General features: G+C 41.4%; 1 protein-coding gene across 3 annotated transcripts in view; it reads left to right on the top strand.

Annotated features, from left to right (window-relative positions):
* MAPKBP1 (mitogen-activated protein kinase binding protein 1) overlaps positions 1–25,574 on the top strand; it is a 248,028-nt gene that overhangs the window by 17,343 nt on the left and 205,111 nt on the right. For all 3 annotated transcript variants that reach the window (XM_089686912.1, XM_089686911.1, XM_089686909.1), the window contains exon 2: positions 4,951–5,329. In XM_089686912.1, the coding sequence (XP_089543038.1) occupies positions 5,210–5,329 (120 nt within the window). In that variant the 5' untranslated portion in view covers positions 4,951–5,209. The remainder of the gene's footprint in view (positions 1–4,950; positions 5,330–25,574) is intronic.

Below are 25,574 nucleotides of genomic sequence, written 5' to 3'. Positions count from 1 at the left end.
TACACAAGTCAATCGATTTGTGTACAATCAGCTAGTCTTGAAATTCGGCTGGTCTCTGTTGAATCGGGTAAATTTCAACTGATGTATGGCCAGCTCAACTCCCATAACCACCAATATTATCTTTTTAGCTATGTGTATGGGAAAGTTTTCCCACAGTGTCTTTTCCCTCTGACCATTGATTTAATGGGTCCTTCTCCCCTTGGCAACCAATGTATAGGACCACTATACTGACTACCAAAAAAAAGGTGCTTTTCCACTGTCCACCATTGTAAGGGGCACTACAATTTTCATTAGCAGAAACCTGATGAATATCCATTATTGGGCAGGCTAGTTGTACTGAAGATGATCTATCGATCGACTTCCGTACAACCAGCCTGTTGTGATCTTTTTTTTGCCCGATCTCTGCCTGCAGCTATGGCTGCCTGCAGTGATTATTGTGTTCTTCTGATGGGGAAGGCTTCCTGCTGACAGAAAACAATAGTACCGGGGGATGGATTCCCCCATTAACACTGATTGTGCTGAAGTAAAGAAAATTGCATAATGTATGACCTGCCTAATGACGGGCTGTTTATCGGCCGAATTGTCGGCTGATAAACGAAAAATCGGTCGGTGCCGTTGCTGATGCTGCCACCAATGCTCACGAAAGAATGGGACAAGAAACCAGTTTGACAGAGACAGGGGAGCACACCATACAATATGACAGCAATACAAATATATTATGTTTTTATTTGGATACAAATGGATACATTTGTTTCAACCGCAAGACTTTTTCATATAAAATGTAATAGCGGACTGGACTTCTAGTTCCTAGGAAGTATTCAGGTGTCTTCTTCTTCCTCTTCTTCTTCCAGTAAAAATAATGCTGGCAACCTTGCAGGTCACGGCTCATGTGCAGATTTTTTATCAGTAAAACAATCGGCCGATTTGTCCGTCATTGCCAGAAAAATCGTCCGATTGTCCAAATCAGCTGCAAATTTTCCAACATGACCGATAAAAAAACTGTGCAAAAAACCTGAAAAACAGACGACCAATTAACCCACTAACAGTGCGAAAATCGGCCGATTTTTTTTTTTTTGGACGAAAAGCTGCTGATTTTCGACCCGTCTATGGCTGGCATTAGTGTTTCTTTTCTTTCCATTATTATTATTTGTTACATTTTATAGAGTAGGGGAGTGTATAAGAAAAAAATCTGTTCTGGGTATCAAATGAGCTAGATACTATAGTCTTTATTCTTTTATGTTTTATTCTTTTAACAACTTAATGATCATGCAAATTTGCATGATGTACTAATTAAGCAGGGGTTCCCTGAGACATGAAAATTACTTCAGTGGTTCCTCTGTATTGAAAGGCTGTTCCAGCAGATGAGTGAAGGTACTCTTAGACCTCTTTTATGTCTTCTTTTGTTTCCTCAGTTTGAAATGTAAAGCTTTACATTAGCCTGGGTTTGTTTTAAAAGCACTCATAAACTATGCATATACTTCACACAATGTGACAAAGCTTTTAGCCTCCTTGCAGGCATGGTTGATGACTAAGCCTTGAAAAGTGACAAATTTTACACATCTGGCCTAATTATCTGCAAGCTTGAAAAATTTGTCATTCAGGTGTAAAAGGGATCAGAAAGGTTTTGGTTTCCACCTCAGTATGCCATAGTGCTGAGTATGTTTAAACAAGGAAAAAAAAAATAATTGTTCAGATCCATGACACAGCTTTGTGTTCTGCTTTAGGTAAGTTTTCACCTTGGTCAGTAAAATAGAACGGAGGGCACAGACATCAGACTTCTTCAGATGTTAGCATCTTGACTGCATACTAGTATTTACCATCACAAAGAAAAAAGTATAATTTTACTTTTCAGTTATTTATATAGCACAGACAATTTATGCAGTGCTTTACGTATTGTATATTTACATCAGTCCCTTCCCTCAAAGAGCTTCCAGCCTAAGGTCCCTAAGTGATTTTAGTTTTTTAAGGGCCCATTGACACAATGCATTGCGTTAACCCTTGGTAAAATCTGTGTTTTAATGCATGATTGACAGTGAGGTGTAATGCATTACTGGAATAAAAAGTAATGTACATGCACTGCAGTGTACTATAACACACATGCTATACATCTTGGTGTGCTGCGTTAATCACTTAAGCTCTGGAAGATTTTACCCCCTTCATAACCAGGCCATTTTCTATGCTATTTAACACTGTGCTGCTTTAACTGGCAATTGCTCAGTCATGTAACACTGTACCCAAATGAAATTTTTTTTTTTTTTTACACAAATAGGGTTTTTGTTTGTGGTATTTGAACACCACTGGGTTTTTTATTTTTCTTTATCATATAAAGGAAAAAAAGGACAAAAATTTTGAAAAAACCCCCAAAACTATATTTTTGAGACTTTCTGACATAAAACATATCTAGTAAAAAAATTTAAATGAAATTTCTTCATAAATTTAGGCCAAAGTGTATTCTGCAACATATCTTTGGTATATCAGTTGGTTTGCATGAAAGTTAGAGTCTACAAATAATGGTGTGTGTGTATGTATATGTGTGTGTGTGTAAATGTATGTATGTATATATATATATATGTGTGTGTATGTATGTATGTATATATATATACATACACACACACACTGGAATTTTTATTTTTTTATACTAGTAATGGCGGCAATCAGCGATATATAGTGGGACTATGATAGTGTGGTGGGCAATTTGCCACTAACTGACACTTTATGGGACCTAACTGACACTAACATCATCAGTGAAACTAATACAGTGATCAGTGCAAATAATATACACTTTAGTGACAGTGTACAGGGCAGCCCAGCTGTGATGGATCACGCATAGTATATGTATGTGATCCAGCATTTCCGCGTAAAGGGGCGCACGCCTGCCTGCCACCCTGGCTGTCATTCCCTATAGCACAAACCAATCAGTGGGTCTTGGCCAATGACTTAAAGCTGGGACCCGCTGATCAGCTGAGCGAATGACTGACAGAAAAGAGCCCTGTGTCGGTAAACACAGGACTCTGAGTGCAGCAATGTGGCTGTTTTTTTTTCTCCCTGCAAAACGGAGTAAAAAGCAGTCATGTCTATTAGTAAAAGCACAACACAGTACACACTTTACACTTCTTAGGCTCACAGTTAACTCTGCGATTGCCCCTATATGTCAACCCCTTCCCAGCCAGTGCCATTAGTACCACTGTACAGACACAGGGCTCTTTTCTGTCATTTGCTCAGCTGATCAGCGGATCCCGGGTTTAAGTCATTGGTCGAGTCCACTAATTGGTTTATGCTATAGGGAATGACAGCGAGCGTGTCAGGCACCCGGAAATGCTGTATCACAAACATATACTATGCGTGATCCATCGCAGGTGGGCCGCCCTGTAGCTATAGATCTACAATGAGCGGTCCAAAAGCAGTTAAAAAATTGCTTGCTTTTTCATTTCTGGTGCATTAAATTGCGTTTCCAGACCATTCAGAATGCACGTCAGTGCAGCACATTTAGGCTCTATTTATAACAAAAAAAAAAAAGGCATGGTTATTCCTCCAGCGGAGTTATATGTACATTAGTTCTGTGCAAATTGGGCAAAAACAAATGTTATTCAGGCTGTTTTCTTTTCTGAAAGAATGTTGTGTTTTTTTTTTTTTGTTTGTTGTTTTAATTGACAGTTGAAAAATACCACATTATAGCCACTAGATGCTTGAATGAGTTGGCAAACAAATGTAACCATTGGTTCCATCTATTTGCAAATTCCTTCTAATGTTCTTTACAATTATTACTTGTATCCCCTCTAAGCAGATACTTCTTATGTTCCTCAGCTCCGTCTAGTGGCAATATTGCAGTATTTTACTACTGCCCATAATAAAAGAACATTTGTTCAGATGAGACAATGGCCAAAAGAACTTAAATTTTTGCCCAGTTAACAAGAAACTAAGCTCCAAGGAGCAGGGCTCCTCCTATCCCTCTTATATTGAACTGTATTGTTGCTGTATTGTCTCCCGTTATATTGTAAAGCACTGAGCAAACTGTTGGCGCTATATAAATCCTGTATAATAATAATTGTAGGAATGAGCCCTTAGACCAGCAATTCTCAAGCAGGGTTCCTCCAGAGGTTGCTGTGGGTTCCTTGGGCTGTGGCTCATTAACCTTCCATCTGATGGCGTCTACATAATGTCAGGTCAAGTGCCACTTGGCAGAGCCGGTGGCGTGATATTTTTTTGGCGTAACGGTGGCACTCTGAGCCCCACTTTTGAGGATGCTTATTACCCTGACAACCAATGTAAGTGGCGTTCTTCTCACCAACCCCAGATGTCTTCGTTTTAGTAAGAGGTCCCTGAGAATTGACAATTATTTCAAGGATTCCCCTGGAGTAAAATGGCTGAGATCAGTTACACTAGAGTTCCTATTTACTAATATGGTGCAATATAATTGCTAAATTCCTTTTGCGTTGCAGAAATTGCTGTCAGCATGCACAGTTTTGCTAGGTTCTAGAGTATTTAAAAAAAAAATAAATCTCTTTTCACATGTGACTGCAGCTCCTAATTATGCAGGCAGAGCTGAACCTATTTGTGAGTGTGAAGGATTTGCAAATGTGTAAAAAGGCACTTCTATCCTACAAATACAAAGCAGAGCTGATGCTATGAAAATGCTCAGGATCCAGCCGTGTGTCTGGACAGTTGGGAGGAGTGTCCCCCATGTGCATTCATTCACTTGTCTCATGCTGCGTCCCAGCTAACAAAGAAGTGACAGCGCAGCACATGACAGCACTATGTACTGAGAGCTGCTATTTACTGCCTTCATTGTCAAACTGTTATTGTTGCATTTTTCAAATGTGTTGTAAAGCCGGTGCTATCCCCTGTAATCCCTGTGTGTGTCGGCAGAGCACACAGCAAGCACTGCATTGCACTGCCATAAATTTACTGTTCGCCACTCTTATGCTGGCTGTTCTCTTTATGTTATTCCAGGTTGTGAAAATCTGACAGCGATTCCCTCCACCCCGCGGCCCATCCTCCTTTTTTCTACTTGGTAACAAAAGCCCAGGAGCATGGGAAGTCACGGTGGCATCGGCACATGCTGACAGCAGCGGGCTCTCTGTACCTGAGCCCTGCACTATGTAACAATGCAGCAGGACTGACTGGCAGCACTACGGCCCCTGGGAGGAACTTGTACATTTTTTTTTTTATTATTGCTTTTATTACACAAAGGAATTTTTAAACCCAAATTATGGCAACGATGGAAGCTGGAACAACCATAACCAGTCGCTTGAAAAACCTGCTTCGTTCTCCTTCGATAAAGCTGAGAAGACACAAACCTGGAGCAAAGAAGGAAGACATTGGCAGCAAGGTGGGTTCATATGTGTCTGATCTCTGTCCTGTTTGCTTGTTGTTTTTTGCCATGTGACTCAAGAATTGTTCTGCAGATTTTTGTGTGTGGCTTTTTTCTCTTCTTATAAAAAGGTAGACAAATTAACACGATGTTCAAGAGCATGTAAGTCCAGAAGCTGATAGGATCTGTTCTAATTAAATATGGCCAAAGTTTGTGGGTACCTGACCATCAGACAGGCTTGTTGGACATAAAAGTATGGGCATTAATATATAGATTTGCTCTCCCACCCCACCCCCTCCATTTGGGAATATACCTACCTCTGATTCTCTGGGAAGGCTTTTTAAATTTTTGAGTCTTTGTGATGACTTGTGCCCCTTTTAGCCATTTGTGAGGTCAGGTGCTGATGTTGGATGAGAAGACATGGTTTGCAACTGGTGATTCTTTTCATACCAGAAGTGTCCAATAGGGTTGAGGTCAGGACACTGCAGTCCTCCACACCAAACTGACCAAACCATGTTTTTATGGAGCTGGATTTGAGCTCACCACACACGATACAAGTTGATTGTACAGTCTTGTTTAGATCTACCAGCAACCATGTTTTGTATAAGGGCCTACCTGACTGGATACAGGTTGATTGAGTAGATTAGGTAGGTCCTCAAAGTACTCATCAACACATAGTTTTGGTAAACCTAAAGTGTATTGTATATTAGATTTTAACGTGATGATCCTTAGCCCTGGTTCACACCGGTGCAACTTCAGGCACGACATGCGATTTTACAAATCGCATGTAATGTATTTCTATGGCACTTTCTTAATTAGTGCGATTTGAAGTAGCACAATTTCAAAATTACTTCCTACACTACTGTTTTCCAATTTCACTGCGTCTTGCATTGACTTCCGTTAAATGAAGTTGCAAGCCGCAGTGAAATCGGAGGTACAAGTCACACTGATCTGTGGCTTTGAAATTGCGCTTCTTCAAGTTGCATTCAGTGTGAACCAGGGATTATCAACAGGGGTACACTCATATAGGAATAGAAAAGGGCGTTCCCCAAAATGTTGCCACAAGGCTGGAAGCGCACAATTGTATAAACAGTCGTTGTATAATGTAGCATTATAAGTATCCTTCACTGGAAATACACGAGCTCAATCATTTTAAGGTTTGCTCACAGACTTTTGGCCATCTAATCTATTTCAAACTACCATTGCCGAATTCTCCTTCTGAAAAATGTCTGGGCGTCATATTGGTTAAATAGGTTCAATCCTTTGAATGGCTAACCCCGAACATGTACATTGGATATAAAAAGTCTACACATCCCTGTGAAGTAAAAAAAAATGAGACACGGAAAAATAATTTCAGAACTTTTTCCACCGTTAATGTAAAACTTAAATCTTTTAGGTGGAGGGAAGTAAAAATAAAATACTAAAATAATATGGTTGCATAAGTGTGCACACCCTTAAACTAATACTTTGTTGAAGTGCCTTTTGATTTTATTACAGCACTCAGTGTTTTTTGGGGTATGAATCTATCAGTATGGCACATCTTGACTTGGCAATATTTGCCCACTCTTCCTTGCAAAAAAACTCCAAATCTGTCAGCTTGCGAGGGCATCTCATGTACACAGCCCTCTTCAGATCACCCCACAGATTTTTGATTGGATTCAGGTCTGGGCGATGCCAAAACATTAATCTTCTTCTGGTGAAGCCATTCCTTTGTTGATTTGGATGTATGCTTTGGGTCGTTGTCATGCTGAAAGATGAAGTTCCTCTTCGTGTTCAGATGAAGCCTGAAAGTTTTGCGCCAATATTGACTGGTATTTGGAATTTTTCATAATTCCCTCTACCTTGACTAAGGCCCCAGTTCCAGTTGAAGAAAAACAGCCCCAAAGCATGATGCTGCCTCCACCATGCTTCACTATGGGTATGGTGTTCTTAGGGTGATGTGCAGTGTTATTTTTGCACCAAACATATCTTTTGAAATTATGGCCAAAAAGTTCAACCTTGGATTCATCAGACCAGAACACATTTTCCCACATGCTTTTGGGAGACTTCAGATGTGTTTTTGTAAAACTGAGCTGGGCTTGGATGTTTTTCTTTGTAAGAAAAGGCTTCTGTCTTGCCACTCTACCCCATAGCCCAGACATATGAAGAAAACAGGAGATTGTTGTCACATGTACCACACAGCCAGTATTTGTCAGATATTCCTGCGGTTCCTTTAATGTTGCTGTAGGCCTCCTGGCAGCCTCCCAGACCAGTTTTCTTCTCGTCTTTTCACCAATTTTGGAGGGACATCCACTTTTTGATAATGTCACTGTTGCGCCATATTTTCTGCACTTGATGATGTCTTCACTGTGTTCCATGGTATATCTAATGCCTTGGAAATTATTTTGCACCTTTCTCCTGACTGATGAGATCCCTCTGATGCTTTGTAAGCTCTTTGCGGACCATGGCTTTTGCTGTAGGATGTGACTAAGAAAATGTCAGCAAAGAACTACTAGAACATCTGAACTTTATTTGGGGTTAATCAGAGGCACTTTAATTGATGGTAGGTGTGTACTGACTCCTATTTAACATGATTTTGAATATGATTGCTTAATTCTGATCACAGCTACATCCCCAGTTAAAAGAGGGTGTGCACACTTATGCAACTGCATTATTTTAGTTTTTTTATGTTTACTTCTCTTCCCTAAAGTATTTCAGTTTGTTTTCCAATTGAGTTGTATAGTTTATAGGTCACATTAAAGGTGGAAAAAGTTCTGAAAGGATTTATCTTTGTCTCATTTGTTTACATCACAGAAACCTGACATTTTACCAGGGGTGTGTAGACTTTTTATATCCACTGTATGTAAATCAGGAGTTCCGATTTGGGCCTGATTGAGCCAATGATTCACAAAACGCCAGAGCCAGAGGTATCCAGGCAGCTGGCATTTTTAGAATAATGGTAGCAATTACTTTAAATATAGGTTTCCTTTAAAGGACTCTGTTTGCTGATCTTTTGTCCTGAAAAAGCTAGCTGCTGGGCTGTCACATGGATGTTTCACATAGGAGTCTGGTTATGACCACGTCTGCCCTTCTAGATTTTATTTTCTGCATGCCTGCTCTGGGTCCATAACTTCTGTATTGATCTAGCTAGAGCCAGGCAACTAGCATTTCAGAGGTATGCCAGCAATGCCAGTGAACCTTTATCTCCTACTAGTGTACTATAAGGAGCCAGTGGACATGAGGACATCAAAAAATAAACGACTCAAAGTTGACATGGTTTAAATGTTTTGGCCTCTTTTTGGATTATGGACAGCTGTCTTGTGTGGGCCTTTATTAACAATCCTTTCAGTTTCTATGTAATCAGATAGGTCTTTGCATTGCATAGCCGGTAAAGGGTTAATTCACCTTTTCAAAGAAAAAGACAGGATGAATTAACACACTCCCCATCTCTTACCCCCACTTCCCTACTCTGTGCTGTACTTGCCTCCATGGGTGTCAGCTGTTACTGCCAATGCAGCTGGTGGGGCGGTCCACGGATTTGAAGTGTCCACTCTTCTCCCTCTTCTTTCTACAGTGTTTGGGATGGATCTTAGCAATGCTCTGTGCTGGCGCTAACCAATCAGAAGCGCTTTGATCCATCCCGGAAGTGCTGCAGAAAGGAAGAAGGAGAGCAGATACCTGGACCACTGCATCAACTGCTTGGGCGCCGATATCTCATCACCCACAGAAGTAAGTATATCGGGGGGGGTGGAAGCTGTTCGTTCACCTTTTTCATTTTTTTCTGAAAAGGTGAACTTACACTTTAAATCAAAGGGGGAATTATATAGATAGATGTGACCCGTTTAAGGGTGATGTCAAATACCTTTAGCACCACCTGTCAAAAGAAAAATTCTGTTTCCAAAACCATTTTTGTAGTTGGCTGCTTAAAGCCTAAATCTTGCGATACCCTGTTGGTTTTATTTTGTGGAGCCAGTAGGCTGAACGAAATAAAAAAACCAAACAATTTCCTTCATCTACACAAACGATTTGCTGGTCGAGAAACATTTTCCAACATGTCTGTTCAACAAAAGTCAATCAAGCGATCGGCTTCTGACGAGTGAGGACGGCCTCATACTGATCGAAATTCAGCCGGTCCCTGCTGAGCCCTGACCAAATTTCCATCAGCTTATAGTTTTTGATAGAAAAGGGAAAGATAAAACCTCTGTTGGGGGGGTTTTATTGGCCTGATAAACGAAGTGCGTTTTAGCCCCCAAAACGCCTTGCATCTGCACAGTGCAAATGTATGCTGGAATAAATGGCTTCAGACTCTAGAACCATTGGTGTGATGCTCTAATGAACCCTCTTCCTTTGGGTTTGATTACTGCCTATGTTCCTACTGCTGTTTCTTTTCCCCTCATTTCCTGTCTATTTAAAGGTGTCAGACAGAACAAGAAGTAAATTAAATCTCCCCAACCCTTCCCTTCCCTACTCTATATTGAATCGCAAAGAAAAAAAGCTTTGTCTGGAGTAGACTTGAAGTGAACTTGTGTTTTGCTTTTATAATGCAATGCAGTAGAATCCCTTCATTCCTCCAATCCCCAGCAGTATATTCTTGTCTTCCTTTAACACTCGCCCCACTCCTTTACAGGGAGTGAAGAAATCGGCACCGGGTTAGCTCGAGTTCTAGTCAGAGCTTGCGCAGGGCTGAATGTTTCCCCACCCCCATTCGGTAGTGCTGGCCAATCACCATATATCAGTACTATCACATGGGGGAGTTACCTTTCTTCATACCATGAGCAAACCTAGTATTTCCATTGCTTCCAGCAGTTGATTGGTGTGACAGCGAAGTGAAATAAAGAGAGAAATGTGCTGCTGGGAGACCAGGCTTTAAAAGTAAGGGCTCATGTACATGGGGCGTTTGGAAAATTCTTCTGACTGCTGGAAAACGTAGGTTAAAAAACGTCAGTTTAGTGACGTTTGCATACCGCATTTATGCACGTTTGCACTTAGAAGCGTTTTTAAAAGATAACCTCAGGAGACCTTCCCAAATGCCCAGAATGCACCGAAAAATAGTAAAAAATTAACTATTTCAGACATTTTTAGAGAAATAGAGCAAAAGCAGAGAAAGCAGTATGCATTGAGATTACCTGTCTTTTCTGGTTGTATTCACTATGGATCCCATCATGAGCATAATGTGGCACGTTATTCCAATTTTGTCTTCACGCGAAACCTGGGACTGACTGAGCTGGTGTGCTAGGTCCATTTGAATACATGGAAAATGCTTTGCATGCATTTTTGATGAATAAAAAAGGCTCTAGACAGCATCTGGATATGAACCTGTCAAAAAAACGCGTCTAAACGCAAACGCTTGTAAACGCGGTTAACCTCGTTTACAAGCGTTTGGCATTTGAAATGCCTGTAAAATCTACTCCTGAACTCAATTTTGGTGCATTCAAGAAAACGACTCTAAACTCAACTGCCTGTAACGACTGTGTGTACATGGACACATAGGAAAACATAAAGGAGAGTTCAGGAGCTGCTGAAAAAAACGCTCAGCAGCTCCTGAATGTCAGTTTAGCAGCTGCAGTGTACATGAGCCCTTAACCTGTTGAGTCGCCCACCCTGCACAGGATGGCTTTCAGGGTATAAAGCAAAGACCACCCCTTTTCCTCTGCACTCACAATGGCCAAAGCAGGCTCTAGACAACAATGACCCAGGGTGGTATTAGGATGAGTCTCCTTAAGGCTATCCTTAGTGACCCTTCCTCATCCCACAAGGGAAGGAAGGTGTTAATCTCACATATACCCCTTTGGTCTGTTGGGCAAGCCGTTTGGCAGTCAATGGTCCCATCATCACAGAGGAAAGGCATGTGTCCTGCATGTCATTCTCAGAAAACCTCTGTCCTTATGATTCCAGCTTGCAGCTTTTCCAATTTTTCTTTCTTTTTCCCATAATTGGGCAGACATGGGGAGCATTTTTTTTAGCACATTGTTGAATATCAATCTTTTAATAGAACAACAAATATATGAAGAACAAAGTTTATATATATATGAAAACCAATGGGAAGGTAGCATTTTGGGTAAAGTTGTGGTTAGTTTAATGGTTGTTCATTTGTACATTTCTATTTTATTGATTTCATCAGATGATTAGAACTGATGGGGAAGTGCCCATTTCCTTGTCCTGGTTGGGGACATATAGCAGGCGGTTGGCTTCCAGCTGTGATTTCTGTAGATGCAGGCTAGATGAGGTTCATTTCTATGGACAGCAGACACTGTACTCTACGTTTTCACTTCACTGCTAAGCACTGACCTGTTTTAAAGAAAACCTGTCAGAGAAATGAGAGCTGACATTACTGACCTGCCTCTAAATTGTTTAGCCATCTCCTTGTTATGCTGACATTTTCTAGCTTGAATTATTTCCTAGTCACTGGCCTGGAACAAGTATGCAGCTCAGGAAATTTCTAGAAGTTTACAATACAGCCAGGCGATTAGCCTTTTCAGAAGGAAAAAAACAGTGACAGCCTTTTGTGTGTTTTTAAAGTTTACCTAAGTTCCCCAAAAATTAATAAGACAGCTTACCAGCCTTTAGATGTGGTGGCTGCATTAGTTTTCACTTTTCAGGCTAATATATTTTTTTACAAGAACTGCAAATTGGTTGATCTTGCCAAGAACCTTAACATTATGTGAACTACTGGTCCCACCAGTCCATCATGTAATGATGGAGATAGATACAGATATGTTTGAAATTCACCCTCTGTGACAACTATGGCACCAAAGATGAGGTTCAGAAAAAAACGTAGACATGAAGTGACAGGAAGTGTTATTTTTGCCCAGTAAAGTGGAAAAAGCGCACTTGACCCAAAGGGTTATCTCACTGGTATTGCTATGGTAGAGTGTTGATGTAAATGATTCGATTCCAGAAAAGGTAACTTATACACCCCAGAGAATCTCCATGGTCTCCTTGGCTTGTAGTGCAATGTACCAACAATGTAAATTAAAGTGCCACAGCACTGCCAAGAGGTCCAGACACCATTTTTATTCCTAGAAATGTCAGGGGGACAATCCTAAATGTATCCAATGTTTCAAGGGTACAAGAGCTCCCGATTCATCAGGGATTGATTGACAACAACGTGAATGGGTTAAAAGTGAACAAGATCTTTTAATGTTGTTATTTATTTTCCCTTTGTGTTTTAAGCACGTCTTGTCAGCAGTTGGTTTATTGGCCAAACCAAAGTGCGTTGGAAATGTTTTACATTATCTCCCTGACTTTTATTGGAGCAAATATGTATCTGGACCTCTTAGCAGTGTTGTGGTACTTCAGTTTCTATGTTTTAGGCTTACTGGGTGATTAAAGAAAAAACAAAAATACTAATGCAACCACACATCCAAGGACCGGTAAGCTGCAATATAGTATGTTTGTTTATTTTTGGATTTAGATACCCATATCTGAAGCTCACCTTTTTTTGGGGGGATAGAGTATGAAGGGTTTGCACACTGGATGTTTTTACAGCGGCTGTTTTTGGCTTTTGACGTTTTTTTCTACAGCCAGTAAACCCCCCAGCATGTTATCCTGTGTCCATGCACTCAGACTGTAATCAACGTTTTTTGTTAGAGACATTTTTTGGCTGGCAAAAAACCCAGAACTAGTGGATTTCTAGAGGAGTTTTTTTAGCTGTAAAAACACGGTAAATCATGGCAGACCAGCATTTTTGGACTTTTTTTGACTAAAAGAAAAAATTTTTTTTTTGGGTCAAAAAAACCCGCCAAAAACCGCAAACGCAAAAAAAGTGGCAAAATGCAGCTAAACGCTAATACAAAAATGCTAAAAAATGCTGAAAAACTCAGGTTTTTAACGTGACTTTAAACAGCTAATGTTACCAGCGTTATTCAAACGCCCCGTGTGCATGGAGCTTAAATGGAAAATACAGAAATGGAAAGCAGACAGTTGTAATCACTTTTGCATTCTATTCTTAACAAACATTTGGCTTTAGAAAAACCAAAAGCCCCAACTTTTTTTCCCCAGCTTTGTTTAGATCCATCTTCTTTATCTGTCCAGGTGATGTTTTGGCTTCCGTAACAAAAGTGATGGGATATCCAAAATGTTATAAATGTCACAGGAACAGAAATAGAGTGGATTTTCTCTTACTTCCTGTCAAGTCTTTGGATAGGAAGTGAATGGAATGATGTAGCTGTGTGGGCAGAGCCATGCTCATTCACACTAAATTCAAAATCCTCTTTGCAGGAAGGAGCGCTCTGCACTTCAGATTGGTGTTTTGGCTGGTTGGAGTTAGGCAGTGGAGTGCAACCATGTTTAACCACTTCAATACCGGGCACTTTTACCTCCTTTCTTCCCAGGTCAATTTTCATCTTTCAGTGTTGTTACATTTTGAATGATAATTGCGCGGTCATGCAACACTGTACCCATAAAAAAATTGTATCTTTTTTACACACAAATAGAGCTTTCTTTAAGTGGTATTTAATCACCACTGAGTTTTTTATTTTTTGCTAAATAAACAAAAAAAACCCTGAAACTTTTGAAAAAAAACTTTTGTTTTTGTAATAAAATTTTGCAAATCACATTTCTTCTTAAATTTAGGTCAAAATATGTTCTGCTACATTTCTTCGGTGAAATTTAGTCTGTAGGAAAGTTATAGAGTCCCCAAACCATGGTGTGTGTTTTTATATACGTATGTGTGTGTGTGTGTGTGTATATATATATATATATATATATATATATATATATATATATATATATATATATATATATATATATATATATCTCTGACAATCGATCAATCAGTGTACTGATGACCCATCTCATTTCTTGAGGCCTGAAAACAGCAGCATAGTACAAACCCCCCCCCCCCCCCCCAAATTACCCATTTGTGGAAAAGGCATGTAAGAGGTAGTAAGAGGCGTGGTGAGTTTTTTGGAGGTTGTAATTTTTTGTTACAATTCACAATCTTCTTCTTTTTTTTTTTTTCCATATTGTCACCAGTCCAGTACAGTGTGAATATATAACTGGTGTGGCGGTGATCAGGGACACTGACCGGTGACAGCATGTAAAAAAATAATAATAATAATTAAAAAATTTTTTCAAATTTTTCTATTTTTTTTGTATTACATTATTTTCTCTTTTTTTTTTTTACAATTTTTTTTTTCAACACACTGTGGCCAAAGCAATACATGTTACCATAGTAACATTGAACCACTCTGGGCAAGTGAAACTGATGCATTCAGTCTTTTGTTTTGATTAGCTGTGATTGGGCAAAGCTCATCACATGATACAGATGGGCTATGATTGGCCCTGTCTGTACCATGTGACTGCTTTGATCAATCACAGCTAACAACGCAATTGTATACAATGAATGGCATGGCAGGAAGCCATCCATTGATGTGATCTGCTGTGATAACAGCGGTCACATGACACTGGCAACGGGTTGGTGTAGTGATATGTCATTGGCTGTGTCCCGTGGACACAGCCGGTGACAGATCGCGCTACTGCGCGGCCGCGTGAGTGACTCGTTTTGACAGGACGTTATATGACGCCCAGTCACAACGGCGAGTGTCTCAAGGAGTGTCCCGCCCAGCCGTCATTCTACACATGACACTGGCAACGGGCCGGTGTAGTGATATGTCATCAGCTGTTTCCCATGGACACTGCCGGTGACAGATCGCGCCGCTGCGTCATATGACGCCCAGTCACAACAGCAAGTGTCCCGCCCAGCCGTCCATCTGCTATAGGCCGGGCAGGAAGGTGTTAATGTTGCTCCCTAAACATGCAGTAAATGTAACAAGGAACCCTGTTTGAAAGGTGGATTATCCTTTTAAGTATTCTTTAATCTGTCCAGAACAGCATTTTGGCATTACACACACGTCTAACTACAATGTGAACAATGAACATAGCTTTTAAGAACTGTTGCCTCCATCAGTGCACTTAAACATTTTTGCTTTGTGGTCAGGGATTCAGCCTCGCGTCGTCCTAATTCTGCTCAGTGTTAGAGTTGAATAAAGCAAAGATTTCCTTTAGAAAGGATAGTATTTGTTTTTCCCAGATGTATTATCATCCATTTAGAATGCCTTTACACAGAACAGAGAATTGTCAGTTTCTGTATCTTCTAGACAAATCGTATGACATGATTCGTATCTGTCACCAGGGATTGATCCCAGCCCCTGCACCAGATGCACAATAACCTTTTCAACTTTTTGGGCCTGGCCATCACACAGGCACTTATGGGATGATCAGTGCTTTGTGGCATCAATCCTCCTTTCATATAGCATAGGCCTATTAAATGTTGCCATTCCCCCCCCCCCCAATCCCTAACCAGATGAGTATAATGTTCCCGGCCATGTTGATTAGAAGCTGGTTAATCTTCCAGGAATTGTTCTTGGTCTTGGCTGCTAGTTGGATCGTGGATCTAACAAAGTACAGTATGTTTGTTCATTACAGACCTGTACTTTGGAAGGTACATGCAGAACCTTAAAGCTGGCTATACAATGATTGAAATTCAGCCGGTCCAGCAGAGGCCAGCCAAATTGTAATCAGTGGAGGAGTCCTCCTGTTCAATAGACATCGATTCTATTGTCCTGGAGATGTCCTGGAATATTTTCCATCAGTCCTTGTTCACACTGATGCAGTGAGATTTCTATGCATTTTCACGTGAAATTTCAGGAGCAGTTGCAGTGTGATTCTGCAGCGATTTTACACAGCTGCGATTGCTGTTCTGGGTAATTTCGTGACATTAGAAATAAGTGTATCTCGCACTGAAATCGCAGTGCCTATGCGTTTTCACTGCTCTTTCCATTCAAGTCTATGCGGCTTACATACGCACTCCATTGCACCAAACATGCACAAGACCCTTTTGGAAATCGCATTGCGTTTGGAACACATAGGTGTGAACAACCTCCATAGAAAATAATGTTCTCTCCCTTGACATGCAAATCTGTGTGTTCTGGAACACATTAGAAACGCATCAGATTGGTGTCTGTGAATCAGGGAGGAGAGAGACCTTGCAATGTAATGAACACTGATCGTGCAAAGGGGAGTATCGGGCTTTGATAATGCTCAGCAGAAGTGCATCTGCTGAGCGAGTAAATGAGGCACCGGCACCAATGAGAAAAAAAAAAAATATTCCTTCAGGTTACCCTTGCACACAGAAGCACTTGCATGCTTGGTACAATTGCATGCTCAGCAGCCAAATCAAACTTTGGTGTCCACTCCATGAAGCTCCATTCACACCTGGCTGTTTTGGAATCGCTGAGAATCTTCCGACGATCTCAAAATACGCTACAATCGCAAAACGCAGGTTCAGTTGCCAATATTTCCAATGGCACCTTGGTGCGACTGTAGTGTAATTTTATTGCGTGGCAAATTGCATTGCATGAAACATGTCACCAAAAAGGAACTGGAGCTTCTTTTGGGTGACAAGCTTCACGTGATGCAATTTGCAGCAATAAATCGCACAACAATTGCGGCAAAACCACACTGTGTTTTAGGTGCCATTGAAAATAATGGCACCTGAACCTGCTATTTGCAATCGTAGTGTGTTTTAAGACTGTGGGCAAAACGCCCACTTGTGAATGGGGCCTTAGTCCCGATTCACTGTGATGTGGATCGGATGAGATCCGAAAGGCATAGATTTGCATGGCATCTGAAAATACATTATTTTCTATGAAGGAATGTTCGCATCTATGCAGTGCAACTTTGATCTGGTTAAAAAAAGGGGTCCTGTGTAAGTTTTGAGCAATGCGTTCCAAACTCACACGGCATAGAATATAGTGGCATTCTGAGATAACTGTTCCCATAGGATGCAGTTCATAGCCGGTTTTGCATAGAAGTGGCTAGAAGAAAGATTTGAATCGCACCTGAACTGCTGATCAATTACCTTTTGACAATTGCATTGAAAACTGACATGAAAATCGCACATCATAAAGTAAGCCCTGCTACTTGCCTGCAGTAGGGCTACATGTAAAAAAATATATATATACCTGCCCGTCACCCAGGATGTCCCGGGCCTTGAGTAATATGATTTGCACATAGCTGCTGGTTTTTTTTGTTTTTTTTTGTTTTTTTTTAGTCTGCTGGCTAAATGGGACAAAAAAATAACCATGTATGACCATTTTGTCTTGGGATTCCCAATACCTAGACACTGCTATAGGTTGAGTCAGAGGCAGACTGACAACTCATGGGGCCCCCGGGCAATAGGGGATCATGGGGCCCCTGTGTTTTTGCCCACACTCAAGCACACCCAAAAAAGCCTATAAAAAGGTACTAGGGGCATTTCATGGGGCCCCCAATTAACCCGGGCCCTCGGGCAGTGCCCGAGTGCTCGAATGGTCAGTCCGCCCCTGGGTTGAGTATAGACTTGGGGATATAAAATGTGAAGGCCGACTTACCTCCCTTACACCTCACTATTGGCTTATGTTGAGGGAAAAAAACAAACCCGTCTGGGTTATCAGTGTACATTGCAGGGATTTTATCAAATTTTGTTAACGTTTTGTTACTGTGAACAAAAAACTGTTTTTGTTGTTGCATACTAATTCTGAAAGGGAAGGACTGGGTCCTTATTAATCAGCTGATGTACTTTCTGTGTTCTAATGAGGAAAGCTGTGTATGTGATTATCTGTGGACAAGTATGTGAATAAATAATGCTGCAAGCATAAAGTGAGAAAATCACTTGAATGTGTATAAAAAATAAATGAAGGAAAGCTGCAGTGTGTGCAGTAAAAATTGGCCTTGTATGATAGTGCAAACGTCTGGGAAAATCAGACAGCCAATCACACAAGCAGGAAATGGAAACATTTTTTGAAATTGTACAGAAAACTACAGCACTCCGGATTGAAAAGGAAAGGCTATTAAATTACAATTTGCCTGTATAGGATATATGAATATTTAATAAATATATTGATTTTTATTTATTTTTTACCACAAAAGTGGAGTTACCCTGTAAGGACATCTAGTTAGACAGGGGTTGGGGCAGGCACTGACAAAATTTACAGTTAGAACTCCTTGGGTGCTACGAAATTAGCAGGTATGCGCACCTATACATGATGCGTTTTTTTTTTTTCTCGCAAAGCGTTTGATTTCTGCATTGTGCATACCGAGGATGATAAATTGGGGATTTCACATGGTGCCTGTGTACCTAAAGCACTCAGATGCATTTTTTTTTCTTTTTTTTTTCATTGGACCTGCGTGATGCACATAGGTGCTCAAAATGTTACAAATCTTCCTTGTTTTTTTAAGCACACTAACACATGAATGCATAGCGTTCTACACTATTTATTTAGGAAGTTACCCATGCAGACTCCTCTGTGTAAAGCCTACTACACATGGGCCGAATGTCGGATGCCATCAGCCGGTTCAGTAGAAACCGGCCAACAGTTGGCCCATGTGTATGGTAGCTGGTCCAATAGAAGCCAGCCATTCCGCCTGCTTCTGTCGAAGGGGCGTGAAAAAGGTCTGCTGATGGCTCCTGATCAGAACTCTCAGCAAATGGCTGAGCGCACTTACCAGAGTGTTCTGGCAGGGGGACCATCCCCCCATTTTTGTTTTTCTTTCGTTCAGCCCGCTGGGTTGAGCAAAAAAAAAAAAACTAGTATTGTGTACAAAGTTTAAGCTTAACTTCCTCTGAAGTTGGGGGTTTACTTGAAAATCGAATTTGAATCCTGCTATTCCATTTTGATACATTTTATAAATTCAGGACGCATTCACATCAGCTCAAAGCGCAAAGACAATCAGAAAAATAATGAATATTGAACAGGACACACAGAAAACAATCTATGTTCCCTGTTAACTCTATACAAGTATGAGTGGGGGGTGGGAGCGCTAAAACACATCTACACTGTGTGCGTTTGGGGATGGACCATCAGTATTGGGGGTTAGTAGAAGGTCCATGTGGAGGTGGTGTCCAAGTCCTTCTGTAGTGGGGGGCTTGTAGTAGTATGGACTTGTCCGAGGAGGCAGCAAGCTGTAGGAGCTTGTAGATACTCCTAATGCAGGTAGAGAAGAGAGACATCAGCGGCACTCTAAGTGTAGATCGTTAAAATCAGGCAGATTTAATGCTAAAATTGCACTCACATAGATAGGTAACAGGTAGGCATGCCAAGTGATGGAGGTCCAGTGGGAGCATCAAGTCCTTTGGCCACGCTCTGGGTGTTCTCCCACCTCTGTGGTGGTGTCCAGGGCTCGGGGAGTAGCAGAGGGGCGCAGGGAGGATGTCACCGCATGGATCGGGTTTCCAAGATGGCGCACGTTTGGAGCATGCTCACTCCATCAGGCCAATTCCATTTTGATACATTTTATAAATTCAGGACTCTTTCACATCAGCTCAAAGTGCAAAGTCAATCAGAAAAATAATGAATATTGAACAGGACGCACAGAAAACAATCTATGTTCCTTGTTTACACTATACAAGTGTGTTGCATAAAAGTGCAGCATGTCTGTATCTTTATGCAACTCGGTGCACAAAAATATCATTACAAAGCACATCAGCATGTCGCCATATGCAGCCGCGCATAGAGTTTAAATAAAGTTACAAATTAAGCGCTACCCTCCCTGTTAGATTGTAAGCTCTGATGAGCAGGGCCCTCTGAATCCTCCTGTATTCATTTGTATTGTAATTGTACTGTCTGCCCTTATGTTGTAAAGCACAATGTAAACTGTTGCTGCTACATAAATCCTGTGTAATAATAGTAAGCGCTGAGATGCATGTGCCTGGTGGTGTGAATAGGCCCTCAGTTGTTGGCCTGAGACGGGAAGCATAACTGGAAAGCGTAATACACGTGTGGCACTTTAGTTTTGTGATTTAAAAGGTAATATACTATGTTGAGATTTTGTTTTTTGAGGTATTTGAAGAGCACCTGTGATTGATTTGCATCTTCTTCAGTGGAGTAGGAAGCGTCTTCCTATCAAGAAATTGATCTTTGTTTGGACACATTATTTGGACACTTTGCATATTGGGACTTTATTTTATTTTTGTTCTTTTATATATATTTTTTATTTTTGGGTAATCTCTTTGGGTCTTGATTTTTTCACTATAATTGTGGGGTTTTGGGTTTAAGTCAATGAATATATGTTTTATAACTGGAAAGCGTGTTACTTGTGAAATAGTGACGGCATTAAAGTGGTAATTATTATTATTATAAAGCGCCAATAGTTCGCTCAGCGCTGTAATAAACACAAAACAAAAAATGTGCTATACTGCAGCTTACCAATCATTAGATGTGGTGGCTACATCAGTTTTCTTTTCTTTGGCTTTTTCCCTCTGAATTCTCCTGGTGATCTGGCCAATAACACACCTCCAGTATTAGTGAGACACAACTTTGGAGGAGTGCGCACAGGGTGACAGCAGCAATGTCAGCCTGCGGGTAATGGGGGAGTGTTAAATGTAGCAGATTTGAATACAATAACACATTTTAGGCAAACTCCAGCACAAACTTTAAAATCAGTTATAGCACACAGTTTTTTTCAATTTGGGATAAAGGTTTTAAATGAACAAATAAAAGCTGATAATAAGCACCCCTGTCAGTGATAAATGGATTGTCTTATAATGTAACCTAATACATCCTGCTGGAGAGCTTGTGCTTCTGAAAAACAGACTTGCTGGCCATACCATCAGATGAAAATAGAAGAATGCAAGCCTAAAAAGGGAAATGAATGCAGCCATCACATCTAAGAATTGGTAAATTGCAATATAATAAATGTTTGATTTTTGCTTTAATACCACTCTATATTGATTTCTCAGTTCCTGGCATTGTTCATGAATCACGTATAAGCTGTGGACACCTCTGAATAGCTGTGTTGTATGTAAATGTACTGTGGGTTACAAGCCATCTATTTAGGACATTTTATTGAATATTATTTTGTACATTAGCACTTTGTTTAAATATAAATGTAAAAAATGGAACAAACCTATGTCCACATAACTGACCAGGAGAGAGAAGCCAATGCTTTCTCTAAGCTGAGGCATTGGGTTGGGTTTACACGATATTATTCTGTTATGTTTCTTTTGTGGTTGTTAAGCTACAACTTTAGAACTTTAGCAAACTGGTATCCAAAGGATTAGCTGGAGTTTTGAAGAAATGCTGGCTTTAGGACACGGTTTTTACACTTGCATGTGGTATGTGTGTGGGTTTTTTTTTTCCCCCTCTGAGAGAATTAAAGTGAACCTGTCAGCCTAAAACCATGGTTGCCGTCATGTATACTGTATTAAGCAGCAAACCTAAAGTATTTGGTAACTTAAACTGATATTGAAGTCCTTTTTTTTTTTTTTTTCTCAAATGAAACAAAGAGGTGTATACTTACCTGTTTTGTGCAGTGGTATTGCACAGAGCAGCTACTTACCACCTCTTCTGAGGTCCCTCACTGGCACTGTCCACGCCGCCTCTTCTCGTCCGGTTGTGCTTTCGAGCAAGGCTGTGTGTATCCATGGACGCACACAGCCTGGCTCGGGAGAGTGCTGAGCAGGGCTGCTGGCGGGACAGTACTGGATCGTGAGTGGTGTCTGGTTAAGTGTTTAGGGACTGGGGGGGAGGGAGAAATGTTATGGGACCTTTTTTTTACCTTAGTGCAGGGAATGCATTAAGGTAAAAAGGTTTTGCCTTTGTAACCACTTTAACTGTGGGTATTTACCGTATTTAGCACTCCATAAGACGCACCTGACCATAAGACGCACCTAGGTTTTAGAGGTGAACAACAAGAAAAAAAAATATTCTGAACCAATGGACTGCCACAGTACAGGAGATGACCAGAGACTGCGGACACAGTACAGGAGATGACCAGAGACTGCGGACACAGTACAGGGAATGACCAGAGACTGCGGACACAGTACAGGAGATGACCAGAGACTGTGAACATAGTACAGGGAAAATGCCAGGGAATGCAGACATAGTACAGATGACCAGAGACTGTAGACAGTACAGGGGATGACCAGAGACTGCAGACAGTACATGGGTGACCAGAGACTGCGGACCTTTGGGGAGGGAGGGGAAGCGGGTACCTGAAGTTGTCCTTTCTTTAGTGTGGGCACGCTGGCTTCTTCCCGCGCCGGCTTCTGTGACAGCTGGGTGCCCACTGCGCATGCGCGAGAAGCGCTGTGCTTTGTGAATGGCCTGGCGCCTTCTGGGACCTGACGTGTCGCAGAAGTCGCCGGACCATTCACAAAGCGCAGCGCTTCTTGTGCATTTGCAGTTGGCACCCGGCTGTCACAGAAGCCGGAACGGGAAGACTACAGCGCTGGACAGAGGAACAGGTAAGGCCCTGCAGGAGAGAACAGCTGAGCGGCCGGCCCGGTATTCTGACATGGTGGCGGCGGAAATACCGAACCGGCCGCTCCATATTCGCTCCATAAGACGCACTGACATTTCCCTCCCTTTTTTTGGGGGGAAAAAAGTGCGTCTTATGGAGCGAAAAATACGGTAAATTAGAAATTCAGTTCTACTTTAACACATTCTCCCCCAACAACACCCTTTCCCACTTTTGGAGTGTGCTGTGTTTTTTTTTTTAGTTTTTTTTTTTTTGGGGGGGGGGGGAGCGGATGCCTAGTTTTTAGCACAGGGACCCACTCCTACTTCCAGTCGGGGTGGTAGTTGAACATCACTCCCTGCCTGCAACCTTCTAGTACATGTCACAGGTCCTAGGAGGCTGCGGGACCAATCATACAGCGCTTCACGGCTCACACATATACAGTGTGAAGCCGCAAGGAGTCGCAGTTGGCTTCCTTTAGTAAACATGCTGGTGCCAGGGAGCTGAAGATGGGCAAAGAACTGGCCTGGGTGAGGACAGTGCTGGAACCCCCAGACATTTATTTTTTTAAAGACTATAATAAGGCTTACCTAAAGATACTGTCAATATGTCCTAAACATGCACTGTGTAGGAGATATTTACTTGTATGGCAGCTGGTGACGTCACCAGCGCATGCGCACTGTGCTCTCAATGGATGGTATGCTGTCCATTCCGTGACTCCCGCGTGCATGCACTAGAGTGATGTTATGGTGGCTCAGTCATTCAAATGGTTGGAGCTCACAAACCTGGAAGGATGACTGAGTGAAGATGGAAACTTGTTCAGCGGTGACAAAGCGCCACATGGAGGACTTCGTTTTAAGGCATGTCTCTCATAACGTGCTAGTATGCCGTGCATATTAGCACACTATGACACTGTCTTGCAGGGGGAAAGCCTTTTTTTTTTTTTTTTTTTTTTTTTTTTTAATTTGACACTTTACTAACACTTTAAAGCTGAACTCTCAACAGATATGAAATTAAAAAATAAATGCACTTTGTGTGGGTTTTTTTTTTTTCCTTTTTTCAGCGCATGTGAATTTGACCTGGTGTCTGCCTCTTGCAGTATACTGTACAGCAACATTCAGATTTTATTTATTACAGGTTTTATATGGTGCCTAAAATTTATGCAGTACTTTACATACAGTATATTGTACATGCACATCAGTCCCTGCCTTCAAGGAGCATACAATCTAAAGTTCCTAACACACTTTCATACGTACACAAACTAGGGCCAGTTTACCTACCTTCATGTCTTAGGAATGTGGGAGGAAAAAGGTGTACCTTGAGGAAACACAAGCACAGAGAGAACATGCAAACTCCATGCAGATAGTGCCGTGGTTGGGATTCGAACCGACGACCCTAGTGCTGCCAGGCAGATTGGGAGAAGGTACACTATACGCTACTTGGCTGTGCCGAATATCTCATGTGAAAGCTAGGAGAATGCTGATAGGTGTGAGAATGATGAGTTAATTGGTCTGCAAGTTCTTTTTCCACTTCCTATTCATAGGCTGAGGGAAGCACAAAACATATGTGAATGCACCCTGCCTCCGATCAGATGTGGAACCCCAGCAGGGTGAGTTGCTCGCATTTAGCTGCGGGAGGCAATCCCATTGAAATCAGTAGGAGGCTGCTGACACTACATGCAAGTGGTCACAATTAGCTGCAGTCTCTCATTTAGCAATCACATGCTAGAATAAGACCCCTTTCACATGAACATTCCAATCGGGTCCGCCTATCGGTTTTTCAGGGGAACCCGATCAGAATCTCCATTCTTTTCTATGGAGCGGTGGGTGTAAACAAACGTGTCTGTTTTACACCTGCCTACATCAAATCCGATCGAATCCACCAAAAACAGACAAATGGGGATCTGTTCCCCTTCCATCCAGTGGACCCATTTACATCCGACCGCTCATAGAGGAGAACGGTCTGTGTCCGGAGCACGGCCCTGTCATCCGCCTGCCCAGTGGAGATCAGCAGAGAGATCCCCTGCTGAGAATGTGGATTGCAGACAGAATCTGCCCGTGTGAAAGGCACCTTAACGTTCTGCTAAGACTTTGTGTATTTGTGCTGCTTGGACCTTGAAGAAGAGGATATACCCTGAAAGCTTGTCCTGAAAATTTGGATGTTAGTGCAAATAAAGTATCATGGACAGTACTCGGATGGATAGAAATCCAAACACTTTGGTGGGTAAAACAGCTGTCATTTATTGATTTTTATGTATTTATCAGTTTTCCTGGGGTTCAGCCTTGATTGATATGTGCAGACAAAAGACATTGAGTCAGATGTGAGCACAACCGATAAAACCAAAGGATATTCTAGCTGTTCTGGTATTTTAGCATAAATACTGCTTGGATTTTGGCAGCCCATTATGAAAATGTTCCAGGACCTGCGAAGACTTAACCACATAATAAAAGCTACCTTGTACTGTATTGTCCTGCTTGATGTTACAGTACAAATCCTTGTACACGAATCTTGTTTAAGTAAATTTGTCACAGGCTTGGGCAGTTCAGTTTGAACACATGATGTAAAAATGTATCATCTTCGCTGAATACCACACCTCAAAGTAGACTATAAAGTCCTGTAAAGTTAGGATTGACGCCACCCTCTGTGAATGGTCATGCATGTAAGACGCTTTGCGGTTAACCATGCGTTTCTGCAATGCACAGATGTAAATTGGCCCTTACAGTAAATTTTGACTTGTGTTTTTCATCATGCCCTCGTTGTGTCCTGTAAAAATGCATGCCAGGATGCTGCAAGGTTTAAAATGGGTTGATGGGTATTTTTATTGGGGTTCAGCGATTACAGATAGTCTCTAATCTAGCAGGATCTTTAGGCTGACTATAATCTCTGCCAAATATCCCATAAAGTTTATCAACACAGAATTAGGCTCTTTCACTAATGTGTAATAAATTAGTAGAGCAAGTGCCCTAAAGGCTGTAACACAGGTAATTGAGAGTCACTAGAACTAGGCTATGATTTACTGTGTATGATACCAGCTCGTTTTTTTATGAAGCACAGTGATGTGGGT

The sequence above is a fragment of the Staurois parvus genome, unplaced genomic scaffold (genome assembly GCF_062004578.1).
Source record: "Staurois parvus isolate SC_StPar_1 unplaced genomic scaffold, SC_StPar_1.0 ptg000414l, whole genome shotgun sequence".
NCBI lineage: Eukaryota > Metazoa > Chordata > Amphibia > Anura > Ranidae > Staurois > Staurois parvus.
This window is presented reverse-complemented; position numbering and strand designations above follow the sequence as displayed.